A 21776-nucleotide genomic window follows, 5' to 3' on the forward strand; every position below is an offset into this window, starting at 1 on the left:
GGATTTCCCCCATGTCCTCTGGGGTGAAGACCAATGCAAAGAATTAGCTTTTCCACACCTGCCTTATCTTTATTATGTGCTCCTTTAGCTCGGCCATCAGCTCCTGCCCTCACTTCCTTCTTGGCAGGCTCCTGGGACACTTCACTTTTTTTCCTGTTAGTTTTTGTGCCCTTGGCTTGTTGCTCTTCAAATTTATTCTGGGCCTCACTAAACTTTGATGCTCCATGCGCCGGTTGGTGCCTGTGCTCTCCATGCCGGGGTCTGACAGCCCCTCCTTAAAGGGTCCTGGTTTTTGTCTGTCTCTGGTAGACTTGGGGGTTTTTTGGGGTGAGGGTGGCTCTCACAGGTTTCTGAGTTGGGGGTTGCCGGGTTTTTGAACAATCTGCGGTTTGCAGCCTCCAGCCTGGGCCTCAGTTGCGTTTAGCTCAGTGGAAGGCCCCTGGAGTCAGGGGGGGGGGCTGGCTGTGGCGGGGGGCAGAGGGAGGGGGGCTGGCTGGGGGGGGCTGGATGTGGCGGGCGGCAGAGGGAGGGGGGCGGAGGGAGGGGGCTGGCTGGGGGGGGCTGGATGTGGGGGGGCGGAGGGAGGGGGGCTGGCTGGGGAGCGGGGGGGGCTGGCTGGGGCGGGGGGGTCAGTGGAGGAGGGGGTGGACGTGCGGTACTCGAGTCGTGCGGGGGGGCTTAGTGACGCAATGGGGGACGAGGTCACTGGGGGGCCGGGGAGGCGAGGGGGATGGCAGCTGCAGCGACTGAAGGCTCTTCCTATCCTGGCCAATCAATCGGCCCGATGCTAGTGCGGGTGGGCTCTCCCGACCAATGGAAAGCGCGGATGCTAGCGGGTGGGTTGTGTCGCTGGCCAATGCGCAGACGGGATATTGGGCCTGCGGGCGGGCGGGATGCGGGCGGATGGGCGGGGTTACGATGGCCCAATCGGGAGGCGGGATATTGGCGCCGCTCCTTTCCGACCGTCTCCCGCTCTATGGTCTCAGGAGGCGGAGGGCTCCCAAGATGGCGGTGGTGTCCGTGTCAGGCGCCGCGTCGGTCCCCAGCCCGGAGCCCCCCGGGCTGGAGCCGGGGCCCGGCCCGGACCGAGTCCCCGAGGAGGAGCTGCCGTCGCTGGACCCGGCCGAGGTGCGGAGCCGCCTGGAGCGGAGCTCGCACCAGTTCCGCAACCGCCGCAAGGTCCTGATCCGGGGGCTGCCCGGGGACGTGACCAACCAGGTACCGCGGGGGGGTGGGGGGCGCGACTCGCCGGGTGCCGCGGGGGGGGAGCAGCTGCCGTGTGAGGAGAGATTAATAAGACGGGGACTTTTCAACTTGGAAAAGGGGCGACTCAGGGGGGATGTGACAGAGGTCTGTAAAATCGCGGGTGAGTAAGGACGTGGTATTTACTCCTTCTCATAACACAAGAACGAGGGGCCACCCAATGAAATGAACAGGCAGCAGGTTCAAAACAAACACAAGAAAGTATTTTGTCACACAGCGCACAGTCAACCTGTGGAACTCCTTGCCGGAGGGTGTTGTGAAGGCCAAGACTCCAACGGGGTTAAAAAGGGAGCTAGATAGATTCATGGAAGATAGCCAGGATGGGCAGGGATGGTGTCCCTAGCCTCTGTTTGCCAGAAGCTGGGAATGGGCGACAGGACGGATCACTGGGCGATTCCCTGTTCTTTTCATTCCCTCTGGGGCACCTGCCATTGGCCACTGTCGGTAGACCGGATACTGGGCTTGATGGACCTTTGGTCTGACCCAGTCTGGCTGTTCTTATGTTCTTAACATCACTACTCTGGCCCTGGGACGGGGGAGGCTGAACCACACTTTGTTGAGTTTGGGGGCCTTGTATTCAGCTGGACTGGGCTAGGAATGTGATCGAGCAGGGGATGGGTGGGGGTAGGGGGAGAAAGAGCTGTTGGGTCCCAGGGGTGTGTCAATCTGGGGGAGTGTGGGAGGTGGGCTGCAAGTGTGACCACTCAGGGAAAATTAGGGATGTGGGGGAGACTGATTGTGGGCTGTGATCATGCAGATGTGGAGGGAAGAGTTAGAGTCAAGAAGCAGGGGTAGTAACAGCATGAAATTGGTGAAGTTTTATCTTATCCCTAGCTCATGGAACAGCCCCTCAGCTGTAACGGAAGGTCAGCTACTTTCTGAAGTTGAGGGGTGTGACGAGGGTCTCCCTTCCCCAGCCCTTCTGGTGTCTGGCTCTGATCCCTGACTCCTCACTAGGGTCACCTGGATGTTCAGGTGGCTGTCACCTGCTTCCTTGTTGATTTAACTTCTCAAACTTCAGCTGATGTCTCAGGCAGTGATTAGAATCTTTCCTCTAAACAGCTCCTGGATGACGCAACGGTAGAGTTGAACAGGCCATTTATGCTATTTGCTGGTCTCGTGCTGGTTGGTTTGTGTCTTGTAATCTTTGGTCCCTGGCTGAGACATGAGCTGACGTCCTCCTCCCTCCACACCCACAAAAGTTGGACTTTCCAGCATCAAAGCACTTTACAAACATCAACTAACCCTCTCGATCCCCGAATTCGCCGCAGGCTGTTTTCCTGTTTTGCAAATGGGATGCAGAGAGGGAAAGTGACTTGCCCAGTGCTCCTGGGAAAGTTAGCCAGCCTGCATTTTGAGTCTTCAGATGTCTCAGGGTAGCTAAAGGGTTACAATTGCTGCTAAAGTTAAATAGTTTGGGAGGAGGCACCACAATAGAAATGGATTTTTATACTGTGTACACAAGTCTGTTTGCTTCTGATCTGGTGGCAGGCTTCTTTTCTGTAGTTCACTCTTGTCTCCCCAAATTATACTCTCCTTTTTTTCCTCACTTTATTGGACAAGAAATTAAATCTATATTGCAGGCAATGCTTGTGAGGCACAAAGTATTTCTTTTTAGACAAGTGTGTTTCTCGTAATTTAGTTGCTGCTTAGTTTTGATTTGTTAAACTGACTCCCAAAAACTCTGGAGGAGGAGCAGGTCTCCTCTAATAAGACTGATTTTTTTCTCAAATCCTGCTTAGGGAGTAGGACATCTGATTTTTGCTTCTCAGAGGTTTGTGCAAACAACTAGAGTTCATGAGGTCTCATCACCTGAGTATCTGGTTCAAGTGAACCCTCAAACACCAAGAGAAACATAGTCAATAGCGCCTCATTTCATCGTGAAACTGGAAACGTTGCATTACTCAAGGTGCAAAACAGTAAATTTCCACAATCTTCAATCTTTTACTGGAATTGGTCTGTTTCAAGTTTCAAAACCCAGAACTCGGTGAATTTTTACATTTGCTCCAAAATCTAATGCAGCTTTAGTCTTTGGTCTTCGGTAGACCATCTTCTGCATAAGAAGCAACACAGGGCCCTGTGCATAAAAGCACCTGGCTTTCTTGTCCTTTCTTCAGCATGGCTAAGGTTTCTATTCAGCTCTCTGTATGGGAGCTTGGATGAGGTGACCTGGCTGTTAGAAAGGACAATGGGACTTTGCAGGAAATCCTTGTGAACACATTTCTATTGTCGTTCCACAGAATCAGCTCATCAGGCCAGCAGGTAATGGTGTGATCCCATGACCTACTGTCATTGTTCAGCTGGATCACAGGACTTCCTAATGCTGTCCATTGCCTCCAGAGTGTTGCCGCCTGGCTTTCCAGAAGCACATGTAATCTGTATCACAAGAGACTGAACAAGGAGCAGTCCATCCCGGAGGGCAGCAGGCTCGCATTGGAAAGGCAGTGTAGGGCTTTTTCTGGAATGTCTCCGGCAGCTTAGGTCTCCTTTGTCGTTGCACACAGAATCACGCTCATCCACTTTGGCGGGTGGGTTTTCTTGAAGGTAGTCACATTCCTGGATGAAGCAGGGAGCCAGGGTCAGGATTTCTGGGCTTTGTTTCTAACTCTACCGTGGACTTGCAATGTTGTTGAGGGCAAGTTATGTCATCTCTCTCCGTACATCCATCTCTTAATCTGTAAAACACAGAGAACCACCTGCTGGTGGGGAATGAAAGGTTCAAAGTTTATAAGTCACTTGCGCTGCTTAGCTGAGAGCTGCTAGAGAAGGGCAAAGTCTTGCATAAAGCATTACGTGAAATTGCTGCCGGGGGCAGCTGTAACATGGAGATGTTAACTCACTGGTTTGAAGATCCTTATCTGAAAGGAGAAGTGTGTAACTTCAGGGTAGCACTCTGGCAAAACGCCCAACATTCTTGTTGGGAAATAGGCTGCCTGTTGCTTGGGTTGATGGGATTGTGCCACTCGGATGATACATACGCTATATAGTTGGAATGGGATGTTTCTCTGAGGCAGACAAAACAGCAACATTCAGTGCTCACTACGCATCAGCCACCCTCAAAACCCTGTGGCTGTTAAAAGGATTGGCATCAGTAGCAGGATGTCCCACAGTTTGTGCATCTTGTTTTCACTTGATGGGTCAGATTGGTTTTTTTTGTCCCACTAAGTGACTTAGGTCCACTGTAGCAACTTGCTGTACAGACATCTTACAGCCTAATGCCAGCCACTCCTTCCACAACAAAACCCAGCTCCCAGGGTTGGCCCTTGCTCTCACAGCTGGAGAATTCCACTGCACTCCTACCCATTTCATAACCCTGCCCTTGGTGTGACATGGGGTGTGAGTGTTCAATCAGGGGAGGGCATCTAAATACTACAGCAGAGGCATGGATTGCACGCCCCATGAGCATGCAGCAGTGTCGAACCTGCCTTCCGATGCTATGAAGATGGAGAAAAGCCTCCTTGGTTTGCAAGGCCAGTCATTGCTGTGATGGAAGCTAGTCATGTCTGAGGGTTAACCCTGGGAACCAGGTAGTGCGTGGGAGCAGCTGAACTCCGAACGAGTGTAATCACTTTTCTGCGGGCTCAAAGCTGGTTGGGACTCGAAGCGGTGTCTCACGAGGTAGAAATGAATCTAATACGCAGAGTGGGCGATTTCTTGTGTCCAGACTGAACTCTGTGACTTTTAAACCCAAGGACTGAAGTAGCAGCAGCTTTGTGGCGTTCTGTGGAGCTCCCAATTCAAACTGCCAGCCACAGGTCTTGCCTTAGCTTCAGTCGTCCCATGAAACCAGAGGGACCTGTTAAAAACTAGCTCTGTGAAAAGCTGTCTAGCTGGAGCAGTTTGAGGTATGCTCTGTTGGGCCTTGTTTATTCAGGCATGTGCCCCAGACCTGCCCAAGTGCAGGTAAGTACTTCTGAGGCAGGAAATGCCCAAGACCTTCAGCTCTGCTGGAGTGTGGCGGTGAGAACCAGCCCTGCTTGTTTTTGTGGTCAGCCCTGCTGCTGATGGACTCTTCTCCCTGGCTGTGCTGGGGGGTGGGGACGACATGCTGCCCTTTCCCACTAGCTAATTAGGGTCCTGGAGAATCCTGCCATGAGGAGCACAGTCCTGACTGGCTCCAGATACTCTGCTTGGGAGCTTGGGAATGGAGGGCAGGTAATGCTCTTCTCTGGGGCTGTTAAATGCAAGAGGTAATGTCACTCTCTCCTCGGGAGCTGATTTCTCTTTGACTTTGTTTATGCAGGAAGTTCATGATCTGCTGAACGACTATGAACTGAAGTACTGCTTTGTGGACAAATACAAAGGGACTGGTGAGTAAGCGTCTGTTGCAGAGAGCAAGTCTCCCACGAAGGGGACATTCTGTTTAAATGTTGAATCTTCTCAGATTCAGGCTAATCTATGCCAGGATGCAGCTATCGGGCAGCCCACTCACAGGGTGCTGTGTGAGAGTGAATGGGTCCTTTTCCCAACTCCAAGACCTCAGGACAGCGTCTCTGGTGCCTGGTGCCCTGGAAGGGGGTGTGGTGCCTGCACTTTGTTAAAATGTGGTTTCGCTTTATCCGAGTGCTAATCTACCTCAGTAAACACACAGCTTGCCGGGTTGTTCTCTGGCAGGGCTGGGAACTGTTTTTCTTACTGTTCTTTGGGTAGGTCTTCCTTCAGTTGTACACATCGGATCCTATTAGCAAGGGGGCTAGTAGCATCTGTCAGGAAACTTGGGGCTTACGGCCCCAGCAGATGATGTGGGGCTGTAATGTGCCTGCAGTGTGGGGTTGCATTTACTTTATGGAACCCACAGGACTGCTTCTCCTGTGCGGTGCTGACCTGAGGGATTTTCAGTCAAGCCAGCCCCTGACTCTCCTTGCAGATTTTTCACGGCAGCACTTTGCTCTGCCTCTCTAACACTCGTACAATCTGTGTGGCTAAAGGTTCCCGTGGACGGGAAAAGCTTGTGGGGTTGCATGAGGTTACTGTGATGCTGGGCCATTCACTGTCCGTCTGAGTGCCAAGGTGGAGGTTGGGATGCGAATGGCTTGAGCCTCTAGCTGCCATTATGTCTTGGGCATTGCTAGCAATCACTGGATGCTCCCAATCTCCTCCCTGTTGGGCCATTAGCCCAGAGAGTTAGGAGCATGGTGTGCTAGTGTCGGGGACCGTAGGACACCTGCGGACTGATCTTCTGTTAATATTGATTACAATGTTCCAGTGCTTAGACCAAGACTTCTGCCTTGTCCTGAAGGCTGATAGAAAGCATGAGTGCATGATACGTCTTCTAAGCAAGATGTCTACTGTGCCAGCACATGCTGTTAGCCGACAGTCTGAGTGACTGCCTCATGGGGACTTGAGCCCTTTCTTGTAATCTAGAGCTGCTAACACTGCAGTTTATCCCTCTCCTCTCAGTGGCTCTGTGACTTTGGATGTGTGGGTGTGGACAATGTGGTGTGACTCTGGAGTTGGTGTGGGAATGGCACTGAAGGTGTGATGCGCTAGCTAGGTGCTTGCTGCTGGGTTGCAGGGTTTCTTGTCATAACTTCTCTGCTTGCAGCGTTTGTCACCTTGCTGAATGGGGAACAGGCCGAGTCGGCCATCAAGAAATTCCACCTGAGCAAGCTCCGGGACAAGGAGATCTCTGTGCAGCTGCAGCCCACGGATGCCCTCTTGTGCATTGCCAACCTCCCCCAGCTCTATACGCAACAGCAGTTTGAGGAGCTGGTTCGACCTTTTGGAAACCTGGAGCGCTGCTTCTTGGTGTATAGTGAGAAGACGGGCCACTCTAAAGGCTACGGTTTCGTCGAGTACATGAAAAAGGACTCGGCAGCCAGGGCAAAGTCCGAGCTGCTGGGCAAGCAGCTGGGGACGCGGACTCTGTATGTTCACTGGACCGACGTCAACCAGCTGACCGTAGACCTGGTTCATTCCAGGTGCTTGAGTGTGGGCAAATTACCCCCAAACTACCATGACCTGGAGGAGCTGAGGCAGGTCTTCTCAGCAATTTCTGCCCCGACCTTCTGCCAGGTGCGGAGCTCAGCCCCAGGGGTGGGTTTCCTGTGTGTCTGCGATGCTATATCTGTCTGGTGTTGCAGAGACCTGGCCCCATACACCATGTAGGGTGCGCTGACGCCTAGTCTGCACTAGAAAAGCCTCGCCGGAGTGGTCATCCAGCAAAACCTCTTGGCATAGACACGGCTTATGCCCGCAATGGAGCGCTGGCTGGTCCAGCTTATGTTGGTTTGCCGGGATAGCCGACTTCACTCGGGGAGCGCCCTTTTTCTGGTGTAACTGCGTCTGCGCTAGGGCTTTTGCTGGAATAAAAAAATCATAAAACAATCCCACCCCAATGGACAGCCAGAGCTTTTCAGTGCAGGCCTGGCCTAGATGGAAGACGTGGTCTGTACCCCAAATGCCTTAGTGCTGCCTCTGAAAGGCTTCCCCTAGGCTGGCAGGGCCAGTGTCAATGGGAGAGGTTGGATCTTGCCCTGGGGCAGTTCCTGGCTGGGTAAGCTAGCCAAGGTTAAGGAAGGCAGTGAGGTTAGGGGATTCCCTCCCTAGCTAGGCTCTTTCAGTGATGTAAAGGTTCAGGCCCTTGCCTTTCACTAGGAAAACGACAAGTGTAAATTTGCATCTCTGGGTAGGTCCTGGAAGTGACCTGTGGGCTGTCCCACTGGAAAGTGCCATCTGGCTCCATGACACCCGTGTGGAAATGACTTGTCCTTGTGCCATCAGTCTAGTGTCTGTTCAGTCATCTTGAATGTACCTGCTCCCATGTGCTGGGACGCTACCATCCGGCTCACAGCCTCTAGCTCCCTCCTTCGAAGAAAGGGAGGGGAAATGATCTGAGGCTCCCTGCGTTAAGGAACAAAAAGATCGTGAAGCTAAATGCTTTGCAGTTAAACAGTCTGGCGAAGCACAGCTCTGTGAGGCAGGCATGGCCTTTAAAGCAGGGATTTCCAAAGCATCCTAAAGCAGTTGGGTACCCAGATTCCTTTGACTATCCCACCCTAAACCACTGAGTTCCTGGATGATGTGGCGTCTCCTCCTGCCTGCGGATGGTGGTGACGTGTTGGCACGCTCCCCTGCTCAGCCCAGGGCTATGAGCTCCATTAGAGCCCATTGTAAGGTTTCAATGCCCAGGCCTGAGATCCAGGCATGTTACATTTCCAATTGTGTGGATGTGGATTGGAAAAATTCATCGCCTGAAGGGTCTGAAAGCCCCTGGTCCTGTTAGCCCCGGCCAGCACACGGCTCCTCTGGCCTTCATGCGCTAGCAGCCAGTGTCCTCTCCCTATTGTGCTAAACCTCCTTTTCACTGCCTTGTTTTTGTGTAGCTGGCGTACGGTCAGGATGGCCAGCTGAAAGGCTTTGCAGTCCTGGAGTATGAGTCAGCAGAGATAGCAGAACTGGTCCAGCAGGCCACAGATGGCCTGCCACTCGCTGGGAGCCACATCCGCGTCTCCTTCTGTGCCCCGGGCCCTCCTGGGCGCAGCATGCTGGCTGCGCTTACAGCTGCACAGGTGACGGTAAGGCTCACTTATACAACTCTGCTCAGGCACCCTGTGGTGTTACCTCCCCCTTCCCCCGCATTTGCCCTGCAATCTGTTCACAGCTCTGTCCGGAGACCCCAGGGGCTTCTCCTTGCACCTTTCCAAGGCCAGATCTCCAGCCTAGAACAGGCTGTCTTAGTTCAGACCACTGGCACGGTGCCTGTTCCAACAGCTCTCTGCCCGCAGAGCTTCCTTCTGTAGCCTGTAGCTATTGCTTGTGGGCATCCAGTGTTTGTTACAAGGGTCAGTTTGTGGGCAAAGCCAGTACAGATACTGCTAGCATTCAGCTGGACTGAAGGGAACGGGAGGTGAATTAACTTACTGCTAAAGTGGGAGTTATTGTTCACAGTAGCAAAATCTAATGTGGCAGTGTTGTCACGACAGAAACCGACAGGCTGTTCTGCATGAAGAGCCTTGATGCTCGCCTTCCATGCTCAGAGGGGACGGGGCATCTGCCCTGTCTCTCTGCACCTAAGACGTGGACTGTAAAATGTACCGAGCTCTGGAATTTCAGTTCCTTTCTAGCAATTGGAATGTCCCACCTTCCCTGCAGGCCAGTGTCCTGCAGCTTCCATGTTATAAATACTCACTTCCTGTGCAAGTTAAGATACTGAAAGACCCATGAGGTTTTGCAGAGAGGGGAGGCTGGGTAGTGAAAGCTGTTAGCTCTGTGTTACTGCTCCTGTACCGCAGGGTTTCTGTCTGCGCTAACAATGTTAGCAACCTGGCTCCATGCTGGGGTTGTTAACCCTCTCCCGGTGCTCCCCCGAACACCAGGATGAAATGCTCCTGCTGAATGCACTGCTTCAGCTCCCAGGTGATCGGGAGTGGCCAGGGATGTCAGGTTGGTGGTTGTGATGGAATAGTTCAGTGCTGGAGTCATAAAGCAAATATACGCTGCTCTTTTTGAGAGCTGGATCATGGCTTTAGATTGAGGAAGAAATTGGGCTAGTAATGATTGTGACCGAACTGGGTCACTGGGACAGCAGAGGGTCTGGTTTTTGGGATGTGCTGCCTGTATTCAGAGCGTAGAGTGGCCCTCGATTTGTCGCAGATGCTGGCTTGCCCAGTCACCACCAGGTATCCGTTTCATTGTGAAGTACAACTGTGTAATTCAGACTCCTCTTAGCCTCAGCTGAAGTTCTCGGTTAGTCAGTACCTCCCCCCCACCCCGGCTCCTTCAAATCGTGTTCCAGAACAAATGTCAAACCCTCATGAGCTAGGCTGACAAAGGTATTTAGGCCCCTGGAGCTGCGGGGGGCTTTGCCAGGGCACGACTCCGGATTTCCAGTGGAAAGTCAATAGGCTCAGGTGCATAACTCGCTCAGGTGCATAACTCGCTCAGGTGTACTGTAATCCCATTCGGCACCTGTCTGCATCTTTAGGTGCCTAAATATCTGTGTCAGTCTGGCACTGTGTGTACAGCCCTCGGCATGACCCTGCCTGGGCTCTCTGGACACTGCCGTAATGAAATAGAGAGATTCAGACTCTGACATCTGCAACGTTTTTTAAGGCACTTAATCGTGGGAAAGGGCTCCTTCCAGAGCCAAATATCCTCCAGATTCTGAACAGCCTGGGGAACCCCGCCTCGATCCAGCTCTTACTCAACCCCCTACTTCACGGAGCCGTCGGTGGAAAACAGGGTAAGAATGAGTAATGGGTTTTCTTACGTGGTGCTACGGCCCTGGTGTAGCTGTTGGAGGGAACAGGACCCCGGCAGGCCCTGTGCCCGTGAGGTACTGTGGGAGCTGCCCAAAGCTCCCCAGACAGCTAGATTTGCTGACTCTTCTCTAGCAGCAGGAGCAGATGGCGTCCTGTACCCACAGTCACTCTTTAGCTGGATGATCACGCTACTCCTTCATAATAAGGAAAATGACCGACAGTGGCTGGGAGCAGAGAATGGGATCGAGGCTGAGCCTGTTCAGCTAGTCCGTAGCAAGCCCAGGCTTGTAGTCCTCTAGGCTGGCCAGCAGCCAGCCACAGAGCCCAGCGTTCTCCTATTGAGCTAAGCGTACGCTGCGTAGGAACCCAGGTACCTGACACTTCCAGGCTTGTTCCTGTTTTGTCAGCGTATCAGCCCCAGTCCGACCTGCTCCAGTTCTCTGCTCTGCTGGCAGTGCTGACACGGTGCACAGATGACTTCCTGTTTGAATTTGCATGGTGCTAGCCCAGGGTCTCGTGTCACTGGGGGGAGCCATGCACACCAAGGCAGAGGTCTGAGCGCACACAGGCAGAGGTGCCGAGTGGTGGGACAGAGCCTGGGAACCAGATATTCTGTTCCACTGTGAACAATGCCTAGTTGCTAGAGGGTCTGTGCCATGCCACCTCCATGCGAGAGTCTGCACTGTCAGTGTGTCAGCAGCCAGTATCAAAATGGTCTTGCCCTTTTCCTTTGCAGGAATCCTGGGCGCTCCCCCGTCCATGCCGCTCATGACCAATCCAGCCCTCTCCACAGCGCTGCTTCAGCTAGCTCTGCAGAACCAAACTCAAGCACAGCAGGTACTCACACAAGACGCTCCTGGAACGTCCTAGAAGCTGCTCTGCTTCAGAGTTAAGAACGTCCTGTGCTTGTCTCTGTATTGATATTGCTCCCGTCGCTGGAGCAACTGGGCACCTCAGGAACCCTAGCGAATCTGTCCTCACGGCACCCCAGGAGGTGGTAGGCTGGGGAACGCAGACACAAACTGTCTTCCTTAGCACCGCCCCCCGAGTCTGCTGCCGCCAGGAGTAGAACCAAGCTCTTCTGCAGCCGAGCAGTGCTCTAACCGTGAGGCTGCCCTTCCTCTTCTAGCTTCATCCCGCTTCAGGGGGAGTGGGGTGAGCCCCCCTAGCCCCAGTTATAAACAGGCCCCTCTGTCAGGGTGGAAGCTGAATAACAACCAGACTTTCAGAAGTGGCCACTGAATCCATGTGCCTCACTTCTTGTGTGTCCAGCTTGAGATGCCCTGGGCCTGACTCTTCCCGTAGCTCTGATTGGGTACACAAATCACACACAGAGACATGTTCAGTGACCTCTTCTGGAGTGGTTGGCCTTGAGCCCTTGCCCGCCAAACCTACAGCTGGAGGACTGAATCTGCACTCTTTGCCATCTCAGTCAGTGGCGCTCTGCATTGCACCTGTTACACTCCGCTGTCTCTGTTTGCCTCGCTCTCTTTCACCCTGATGTAACTGGGTTTGCTCCTAACGGAGTTCCCCACCTCCCCAGAGCGGCTGGTGTAAATCTGAGCATTTGGAGGCTGGCTTAATGCTGACTCTAGCTGTTGTTAGCTAACATCTGCTCCTTTAGCCTCCCTGGTTCATGAAGTGATCTGTCTTTCTGGTCTGTCTTGCTTTGCTTTCTGCCCCAGAAGGCATTGCTTGGGAACTCCCTGTTACTGCAGAACCAAGTCTGGACGCAGCTGCTGCAGAACAAGGAGAACCAAGCCATATTCCATGTGAGTGGTAGGGGGCTTCCTCTGTGTGTGTGGTGTGGAGACGCAGCGCCAGATGCGCTCTCCGACCTTGTCCGAATTCCACTTGTGCGCTGCCCTTTGGGGCTGGATTGTGACACGCGGTGCAAGGAGCAGTGTGTACGCTGCACTGTCCTGGGGGGGTGACGCCGCCACCTGTGACAGTTTCTCCTGTCACCTCCTTGCTCCTGGGCGGTCACAACTTACCGCTGGTCTAGGGGCTTGACCCTGCTGCCATGGAAGTCAATGGGTGCCTTGCCACTGCACTTCCACAGGAGCAGGATCCAGACTGTACCAGCAGTGGATTGCTTCAGCCCTGCCGGTGGCTTTAGGGGGCAGTAAGGTCTCCAGCCATCCCCTCCCTCCCACTTGCAGGGGTGTGGCCCCTGGATCCAGGGACCTGTGTAGGGCTGTAAGGGGGTTCTGGGGTGGGCATGTCGCAGGTCACAGCCTAGCCCCTAATGAACTGAGCATCTCTTTGAGCTTGGTAGTACCCCCAGAGAGCCTGTCTGAGTGGAGCCCCCCCCGCATCATGGGTAAGGCTCAGTTAGCTGGATTTCAGGCAGATGTGCTGGGCTTCTGCCAGTGGACGAGCATGTGCTGACCAGGCCCATGGCCGCGTTCAGCTGCGGCCTTGTGAGCTCCATGCTGTGGAATAAGTGGCACAAGCGGATCCTGTGGCTGGCGTGTTTGGGCCTCTCCACGCTGGGTCTGTTGGACTGTGTTAACATCTCCGTTTGTTAGTAACCCAGGACCCGGGGTGGGCTGAGCTGGCCCCTTGGTTCTAGTGAAGCAAGCAGTCTGGACAGAGGGGAGGGCGCTGTGTGGGAGTAGCCTGGTTTCTATTTTCAGTGGTTTGTCTGTTTAAAGAGCCAAGAAATTGCTGCAGTCCCCCCCAGAGAGCTTTGAAATGCAAATTGTGCTCTGGAAAGACAAGCTGCGGCTGTGGTGTGGCCCTCTCCAGGGAAGGGAGATCCAGTGAGCGCTTGCACTGAGCTTACGCTAACAAGTTGTGCCCTGCTGTGTTTAGATCACTCCAGTGCCGGCCGAGCTTCCAAACCTGTTTCCTTGGGAAGCGCTGGCTAGACCTGCTCTCTGCAACAGCACGTTGGGTCCTTGAGCATGCAAAGATCGCCAGCTCTTCTGTCTTCTCTTCCCTTCCTGGGAAGCTCCAACCTCCCCTCCCCATCTGAAAATGTGCACAGCCGCCTCCCTCCTGTGTCCGACCCCTCCTTATCTGGGAGGGGCGTGCTTGGACAGCCATAGCAGCAGTTCCTTAGCACAAGGTCACCCGGGTGCAACCGGACATCAGGTATTTGGCCCGGCCTCCCCACCTGCTGGTGAGGGTGACGGGCCAACGTCCTGCCCATGATAACATAGGACCCAATTATTTCAATGCACATCAAGGGGATTTTTTTTTAGCTGAACAGATAGTGAGTCGCAAGCTGGGGCGTAACTGCAGGGCACTACCTGTCCGTGTGGTACGGTGCTCTTGGATTGACTCTATTTTGAAACAGTATGCCAAAGGGCTCTAGGCCAGCGGCTCTCAACCTTTCCAGACGACCATGCCCCTTTCAGGAGTCTGATTTGTCTTGTGTACCCCCAAGTTTCACCTCACTTTAACACTACTTGCTTACAAAATCAGACCTAAAAATACCAGTGTCCCAGCCCACTATGACTGAAAAATGGCTGTCTTCCTCATTTTAACCATGTAATTATCAAACAAATTAATTGGAATACAAGTATCGTATTGACCTTTCAGTGTATAGCACGCAGAGCAGTATAAACAAGTCATTGTATGAAATTTTCATGTGTACTGACTGGGCTAGTGCTTTTTATGCCACCTACTGTAGAACTAGGCAAATCTCTAGATGAGTTGATGTACCCCCTACATGTGCTCCTGGTTGAGAACCACTGCTCTAGGGAACTCTTCATGTGCACAGGGCAGGCTAGTACGCTGCAGGTTCCGCCCCTGCATGCCGTGCACGAACTGCTCATGTAGGCGCTGATTTGCTTGGGCTGGCTTCTTGCAGCGCTCTCACCGCTTGGCTGCACCGCTCGCATTTCATACTAACCGAGTTTCCCGCTGTGCCTTCTGCCTGGCCTTAACCTGCCTCTTGTTTGCAGAAACCCGGGATCTTGGGGGACTCTCCTCTCAGTTCTCTACAGCACGGCACCTTGGGGTTGGCAACTGCCCCGGCTCAGCCCGGAAGCTCGCTGCTGGGAGAACTCGCCTCAGGTAACGCTGTGGGTTTGTGGCACGAGGCGATTGCTCAGGAGTCGTGATTCCTGCAGCATGTGCTGGATGCCGGGCAGAGCTGCAGCAGCTCACGTGAGTGCAGCTTCTGTTCTCTGTGCAGTGCCCCATTCCAGACGCTGGGGTTTGCGGTTCCACCGCGTCCGCCTGCCATCCTGGGTGCTGCCAGTTCACCATGCCACCTCGCGCATGGAGAAATAGCTGCCACGCGCGTCCCTGGAGATTACTGTGCTGGCATTGACTTTGGGGGCCCGGGAAGCACTTGGGGGTCTAAAGCACGGGCATGTTGGTCTGCAGATAACCCTGGAGGAGGGCAGAGCCCTTTAGGGAACCTTGGGGCATGTTCAGATGTCTTGGGTTTTTGTGTTAGAGCCCTTTGCCCTCTCTGGAGTAGAACCGTTGGCGTGGGTCTGCAGAGGAGGCTGACCCAACCCTAGCAGCAGGTGTCTGGGTGCCGACCTAGCTGTTCTCGGGCTCAGTTGCAGGCCTGTGTGGGTGAAGGGGAGGGTGGAAGATGTTGCTGAGTGACTGTCTGTAAAGTGGTGGCATCGCCTCTCCCCAGGGGGGCCTCTGCCTGCTGACATGACGCAGGGGCACGTGAAGTCACCAATCTTGCCTTCGGGGGGCATGCCCCTGGCATCCTTTCTGGGACCAGTGGGGACAGATAGAGAGAACTCGACAATGGGGACGCAGGTGTCCCAGCTGAACCCATCTCCTGGGACCCCATCAACCCTGCCGGGCCTCACCACCTCCATCCTGGGATCAGTGATCAGTGGACTTCAGAAACCAAAGCAGGTGGAGAATGGGGTAAGAAGAGCAGCTGTGTTCAAAGTTTACCTAGATCCATGTGCCGCCTACTCTCCAGTCTGTTCGGTGCATCCTTGAAAGTCTGTAACGCTTCCAACCTCTTGTCCCCTGGCAAAGCAGCTTAGGAGTCTGAGCGGCTTGTGCGTTTTCCTGTCCTCCTGACGCTCCTCTGCGCGGCCTGCCTCGGGGCATACCCTCCAGCAGCACTAATCCCCGGGACTCCTTCTCTCCTAGGCCTCGCTGCTGGGAGAACCGCCCAAAGACTTCAAGATTCCTCTCAACCCTTATTTAAACCTGCACAGCCTTCTTCCTGCAAATCACCTGGGAGGTGAGCTGGCGGGGGGTGCCCCATAAACCGACAGTAGGAAAGGTTGGACGTCGGCATGGCTCCTCAACAAACTATGCCCTGAAAGGCGCAAACAAGGCCAGAACTGAACCTGAGCCGGGCAGGGATCTGTCCATGCTGGGACCAGAGCTGGGCTGCAGACTGGACCGTGTCTCTGCCTGCAAACCTGGGGGAGTAGGGCTAGACTCCTCTTGCTTCAGCTTAGTGCCTTGTTTGCACAGTGGAGAGGGATTGTCACTCCAGCGGGGTAACGTTCGGAGTCTGCCAACAAGCGCCCGGGAGTGCATCTCCAGTGCTACCACCAGGTCAGCCTGGGACCTAGCACTTGGCTTGTTCAGGTGCAGGCCTGCCGGGAGACTCCGTTTGAATGGGGGTGGGGAGGGAAGACTTCACTTATTGACCTCCTGCCACGGGGTTGGGGATCCCCACTTGAGAAGCGAAGTCACTTGCCATGGGGCAGTTGGTGTCAGAGCCAAGAGCAGGAGCAGCTGTCAGTTCACCATGCTGCCCTGACTCAGGTAGCGCAGAGATCCAGCTGTGTTCCCACCATGGGGGACTCCTGAGCTGAGGGATTAAAATCAATGGATGGCAGGGCAGAGGGACAAATGACTTTAGTTTTGCCTTGCGTGCGTTACCAAAGCGAGGCCAGGCTCTGTCTCCAGCGCAGTGCTAATGCCCCACAGGGTGACAGTACTCTCTGGGACTGTCCCTCTAGCAGGCATGGGGTGTCCGGAGAAAGGGAATCCCTAGGGCTGCGAGTTTCCAAGGAGAGCTGCCTCTCCCTGGGGGCAAAGGGCCAGGCTGAATGGTGCAGTTGGGTAATGGGACAGCCTGCAGTAATTACCCTTGAAAGGGAGCCAGTGCAGCTGGGCCCTTGGCTATCTGCCCAGCTGCTGTGGTGCTAATGAGTAATGCTCTTCTGCAGGTGGGGCCAATAAAGCATTTAATCTTAAGACTGGAGTGCTCGGCAACGTTTCCAATCCCAGAATCCCACAGCCTGCCATGGCTGACCCGCCACTGCCCTCTTCTGGGCTGGCAGGAGATAACTATGCTTTTGACTATCAGCCGGTAAGTACCTTGGGTCAAGACAGAGCATTAGCCCAGACTTCAGCTTGGATAAGTGGAGTCCTCTGAGTATAAAAGCAGCAGAGCTGGGAACAGAACCCAGGGGTCCTGCCTGCTATTGTCCTGTTTTCTCACTCCCTGGTCAGACACACTCTTGAGTCACCTGATCTTGTGTTGTGGCCTCTGGAAATGCCTATGTAAGAGTCTTGTTTACTCTTTTTTTTTTTTTTTCTCCTGGAAGGACTTGGGATCCCGAATGTATGCCCAGTCGAGGGACCATGCTGGGCCCATCCTGGGCGGATTTGGACACAGCAGGCATAAGGTAACTTCTGCTGGTATTCAGCTAGGAAGGAGCTGAGCCATGGGGCTGTTCTGAACGTGACCAGCTGGGTTCTGAGCCTCCCTCTTTATAGGCTACAATGCACTGGACTGGCAGCTCTCTGAGACTCTGCTCTCCCCCGGCCCCCCATGTGCTCCTTCTGTCTCTGCCTTCCCAGTTCTCCCATTCTTCACCCCTGTGGCTTACGGGGTTAACGTCTGCTATCTGGGGGTGTGGCCTGCAGCTGTTGGGGCTCCCTGGTTTGGCTGGTTTTGGGGTGTGGGAGGAGCATTCCACCCTAAGCGCCTCCCTGGGTCACTAGTGGCGTGCATCAGGTTATGTGGAGTTGTGCCCTGCGTGAGCCCTGCAGCTCTGTACAGCTTTCTGGCTTCTCCTCCCAGCACCATTGCCACAGAGGCGCCAGGCAGTTGCCTGTCCCAGGTGTCCATGGCTGCTCATGAGGGTATCGATAACGAGGACCTGATTTGTGGATCTCCTCGGGGCAAGCTGCCAAGTGGAGAAACAATTCCCAGGCTGGCTAGAAAATCTGTGATGTGTCTGGTTGCTGCTCAGAGAACTGTTGTTCGCCTTGCCCAGAGCAGGATCGGGAGGGAAGTGGGGGGGCTGTTAGGTCGTGTTGGCCAGTGTCTTCCAGCTAACATGCTGGAAAGTCCAGTGCAGACGGGACATACTGTTTCTATAGCGGGGTCTAGTTAGAGCTGGGGTGGGGGGGTGTTAACTTCACTATCTTCATGGTTAAAGTACCGTCTACCTTGTCTATGTTCGATTTCCAGTGTGTTAGACCACACTAGCCAATCCCTAGCCTCTTGCCTTTCTATACTCAGCTAGCCCTGGCCTTCGGGGTCCACGGTGGCGTGGTCTCACTTTTCCACGAGTCCTGTGGGCCTGCTTCAAGGGGGATCCTGCCCAGCAGCCCCCTTTCCCTGAGCAAGAGGGGGTATTGTGTCCTGTGTGCCAAAGAGAATTTGGTCTCATTGGGTGTGTCTACACTGCAATGAAACCCGTGGCACCAAGCCTGAGTCCAGGTCAATTGACTCCGGCTGCGGGGTGAAAATTGTGGTGTAGACATTTGGGCTCGGGCTGGGGCCCTGGCTCTGAGACCCTCCCCACGGCAGGGTTTCGGACCCCCAGCCCAAATGCCTATGCTGCAATTTTCAGTCCTGCAGCCCGAGCCCAAGTCAGCTGACCCAGGCCTGCCGTGGGTCTTTGATCGCGACGTAGACATGCCCGTTGATCTATTTCCATGCTGCAGAGCACGGAGGCACGGCCTGCAGTTCTGCCTCCGGGGGGCTGAACCGAGCCTTGATCCAGCTTGTGATGCGGAGCCGCTTCTCTTCCAGATGTCTTCATCTCCTGGATTTGAGCGGAGCAGCTTGGGGCCACCCCTGCCGCCCTTCTACTCAGGATCCCCAACCTCCTACTTCACCAGTGGCCTTCAAGCTGGGCTTAAACAAAGCCACCTGAACAAAGTGAGACGTCACTTGTGTGTGTGCCAGGAAGGGAGCGTCTGGGCTTCCGGCTGCCAAGGGTGCAGATGGGCGTGGGTCAGCTCGCTCCCACTCAAGCTTCCGCTAGTCAAAGATCCAGCCAGGCGGGCTTGGTGATTCCTGGCAGGGACTGTGGGCTGGGAGGCCAGCCTAGGTCCCAGCCTGTGCTGGCTCCTGCACAACCTGGGTTTTACAATGGCTGTGGGGTCTCCGCTTTTAATCGAAAAGTCCAGGCCTCTGCCTTGCTCTTGTGCTGTCGTGAAATGGAACCGCCTGGCAGCTGAGCAAGCCGGCCAGTTGTAGGCTCTCGAGGCAGAGGGGTGGCTCTGAGAGACGCACACTCAGCTAAGGCAGAGGCAGAGCGCTGAGATGTGACCTGGGGGCCGGTACCTTCCCTCTGGGGTCAGCCAATAGTGATTTAGAAATGGCCTGATATTTGAAGCCCAACCCTTCCTGTAAGACTCCCTGGGCCGGCTCCCAAAGGGAGCTGCTCTCCCTGGAGGAGAATGGGCGCATTTCCTGCTGTCTTGATGTGCCATTCAGTGGCATAAAATCTGTCACTAGGGTCATAGGCCAGGAGATGCGGCTGCAGCCCTGTTCCCGAGATGGAGGGGAGAGGTGTTTGCGCAGGATGCTAGCCCCCTTGAGGTGGGAATAGGCCTTTGATGGGTCCCTTGAATGGAAGGTGGCTGTGTTGGGACAGTGGGACTGCAGGGCGCTTGCGGGCTGCACACAGTGCTGTTAAACAGGGACATCAGTGGTGACTCCTCTCTTCCAGGCAGTTGGGATGCCACCTGTGGGCACTGGGGACAATATCCTGGGCATGGGACCAAACAGCCATTCCCACGGCTCCCACTCCAAGGTGAGTAGCTCTGGGGACGAGGGCAGAGCTTTGCTACTGACCTGCAAACCCCCGCCCCGGTGCTTTGCCAGTCCCCCTGATGCTCAGTGCCCCGCTGTCTCTTCCAGACTCCGATCGGGGGCCAGAAACGGGCCTTCTCCCACCTGCTGCCATCCCCGGAGCCCAGCCCGGAGGGCGGCTATGTCGGACAGCATTCTCAGGGCCTGGGAGGGCACTATGCAGACTCCTACCTGAAGCGGAAGAGGATATTTTAACCCCTTCCCTGCTGAAGCACTATTGTCCCCTCCACGTGTAAATCTGTACAAACTTTTTTTAACGTTAGTCTTGATTTTGAGGTTTTTACATGTGTGTGTGAAAGACTTGGCTTCTCTGAGTGGGGTGGGAAGCCCCACGGGCTTCCTGCCGGAGGATGGGCCCTTCCAGTTACCCCCTGCTCCAGAACCAGCACCTCTCTGCATCATGGGCAGCCAGAGCAGAGGCAAGCGCTCGGAAAACATACTGTACGGGATAAGGACAAAGCTCACCCCTGTGGCCCCTGTCACTGCTGCTCTCGGGGCCTCCCTGTGTTTCGTGGCCCACAAGGCAGAACCTGTTGGAGTCATGCTGTAGTCTGATTGCAGTAACTGGGAATCTACACACAGTCCTGAGTGAGGACAGTAAGTCCTAGGGAGATGCATGTTCCCTGCCTTAAACTGCTGCTTCAGAGACAGGAATGGAACCGACTCCAGCAGGTGCCCTCTGCTCACCGTAACGTGAGCATGGAAGTTCTGGTAGCGCAGAGGTGGCGATCTAGGGGGTGGCGATTCGGATACACGTACAGAGTTCTAGTTACGCCGTGGGACTCCGGATCTGCCTGGTTCCTGGTCCCACCCTGCGCAAAGCCTTCGGAGCTGCATCTGGGATGCAGCGCTCCCTGGAGGCTCATGCTGAGCTTGAGGTCTCGGGCCCTGCCTGCCTCTCCAAATTCCTGTTCTGTTTTGTTTTTTTTTTTTAAACCCTTCAGATGCTGACATTTTACACTTTTCTTTGGTAATGAGATTTGTAAGTTGCCTTTTTAATTCATGCTTTGGTTTTTATTTCCTTTTTTAACTAGCTAGGAGCAGGAATCTTGGTCCATTGTAAAGTTGCTGAGCCTGGTCATTCCTTTTTTTAGTTTCTCCCTCCTGGGCATGAACTTTTGTTCTAGAAGTTTCTTTTGGGGTGCAGGGAGTCAAACGTTTTCCTTGATTTCTGTTTTGCTGAGCCTTTCAATAGGAGCCAGCTGCAGCGTGGCAAACAGACCTGCTTTCCCTGCAGCCAGGCAGCCTCCGGACACTGCTTCCCAGGAAGCCGATCTGCCTTTCCCCTCCTGTTGACCAAGCTTGGAGGGTGATTGTGGTTTCGCAATGTCCAACACAAGGCCGCCCTTGTGTTCTGTGTGGAACTAGATGCTCAGCCCTTTGCACCCTTTCTCCAGCTCCATTTGTAATATCACATTAAATGCAGCTGAGCCGATGTAGTAGGATGCTGGCAGCTTTGGGTATCAAGCCCTTAAGTGTGTGCTGCTGAGAACGGGACTGTTTAATGCCTTGGGACCGAGCCACTAGCCAGCTGAGATAGTCATGCCGGACGTAGAGTTGCAAAGCAAGCCGGTGTCCAGTGATTGAGAACGGTGCCCTGCTGGCCTCTGTTGAGGGGAGGGTGAGAAGCTGCTTTCTCTGGGGAGGATTTGCAGGTCTTTTTATGTAGACTCCCCACACTCTTTTGATTTGAGGTTTATAAAATTGCTACCATGTTTCTACTATAGATGCTGTCTGGCTTGCTGTATTTGTGGGGCTTCCAAGCCCTCGAGAGCTGGACATTGCCTTTCCAAAGTAAAGAGAGATTTATATCGAGCCTTGTCCCCTTTCTCTACTTGCTGTAAAAATGTGTCATTTTCTGAACACTTACACTTCCCCTGGAGCCGGGAGCCATTGGCCAGAGGGTGGTCTGGGAGCCAGGCAGACTGGATTTAATCATGTTTCTCTTTGCCATGGCTAAGTCCATGGACACCAGTGCCTAGTCCTACAGACACTGGTATGTGTGTCCATCCAGCTACACATTGGACCCTTCAGCTTTCTGTCCCCAGGGAGACCTCACTGAGCTAACAGTCCTGGTGATTCACAAGCCCCATCACTCCAATACTGCACCCTACAACCTCATGGCAGCATCCAGACACCCCCTTTGCTACACTGAGCTGCATCCCCTCTTGCTTACACATGAAGGCCTGGGGTAAGCATAGCACATGTCCAGGGTGCTCTATATTGGTAACTGCAGCTGTGCTGGGCTTCTGTCAGACCCAGTTCCCTTCCTGCCACTCGGCTTGGGATTTGGATTCTGC

At 54.2% G+C, this 21776-nt stretch overlaps 1 protein-coding gene across 4 annotated transcripts; it reads left to right on the forward strand.

Annotated features, from left to right (window-relative positions):
• Nucleotides 1-984: 984 nt before the first annotated feature.
• On the forward strand, nucleotides 985-21766 carry RAVER1 (ribonucleoprotein, PTB binding 1). 4 transcript variants are annotated; one of them, XM_074935748.1, is made up of 15 exons: nucleotides 985-1218; nucleotides 5507-5573; nucleotides 6809-7299; nucleotides 8589-8780; nucleotides 10318-10447; nucleotides 11203-11303; nucleotides 12155-12238; nucleotides 14381-14492; nucleotides 15073-15317; nucleotides 15552-15645; nucleotides 16589-16731; nucleotides 16970-17050; nucleotides 18409-18537; nucleotides 19334-19417; nucleotides 19525-21766. In XM_074935748.1, exons 1-15 carry the CDS (start codon nucleotides 1006-1008, stop codon nucleotides 19669-19671), a joined length of 2313 nt encoding a protein of 770 aa, XP_074791849.1. In that variant the 5' UTR covers nucleotides 985-1005; the 3' UTR covers nucleotides 19672-21766. The 4 variants fall into 4 exon arrangements, with proteins under 4 accessions (XP_074791849.1, XP_074791850.1, XP_074791851.1 ...); XM_074935749.1 differs by having other exon boundaries at nucleotides 6809-7278; nucleotides 12152-12238; nucleotides 19525-21746; XM_074935750.1 differs by lacking the exon at nucleotides 12155-12238 and having other exon boundaries at nucleotides 19525-21750.
• The last annotated feature ends 10 nt before the right edge of the window (nucleotides 21767-21776 follow it).

Source organism: Natator depressus, chromosome 20, assembly GCF_965152275.1.
Source record: "Natator depressus isolate rNatDep1 chromosome 20, rNatDep2.hap1, whole genome shotgun sequence".
In the NCBI taxonomy this organism is placed as follows: Eukaryota; Metazoa; Chordata; order Testudines; family Cheloniidae; genus Natator; species Natator depressus.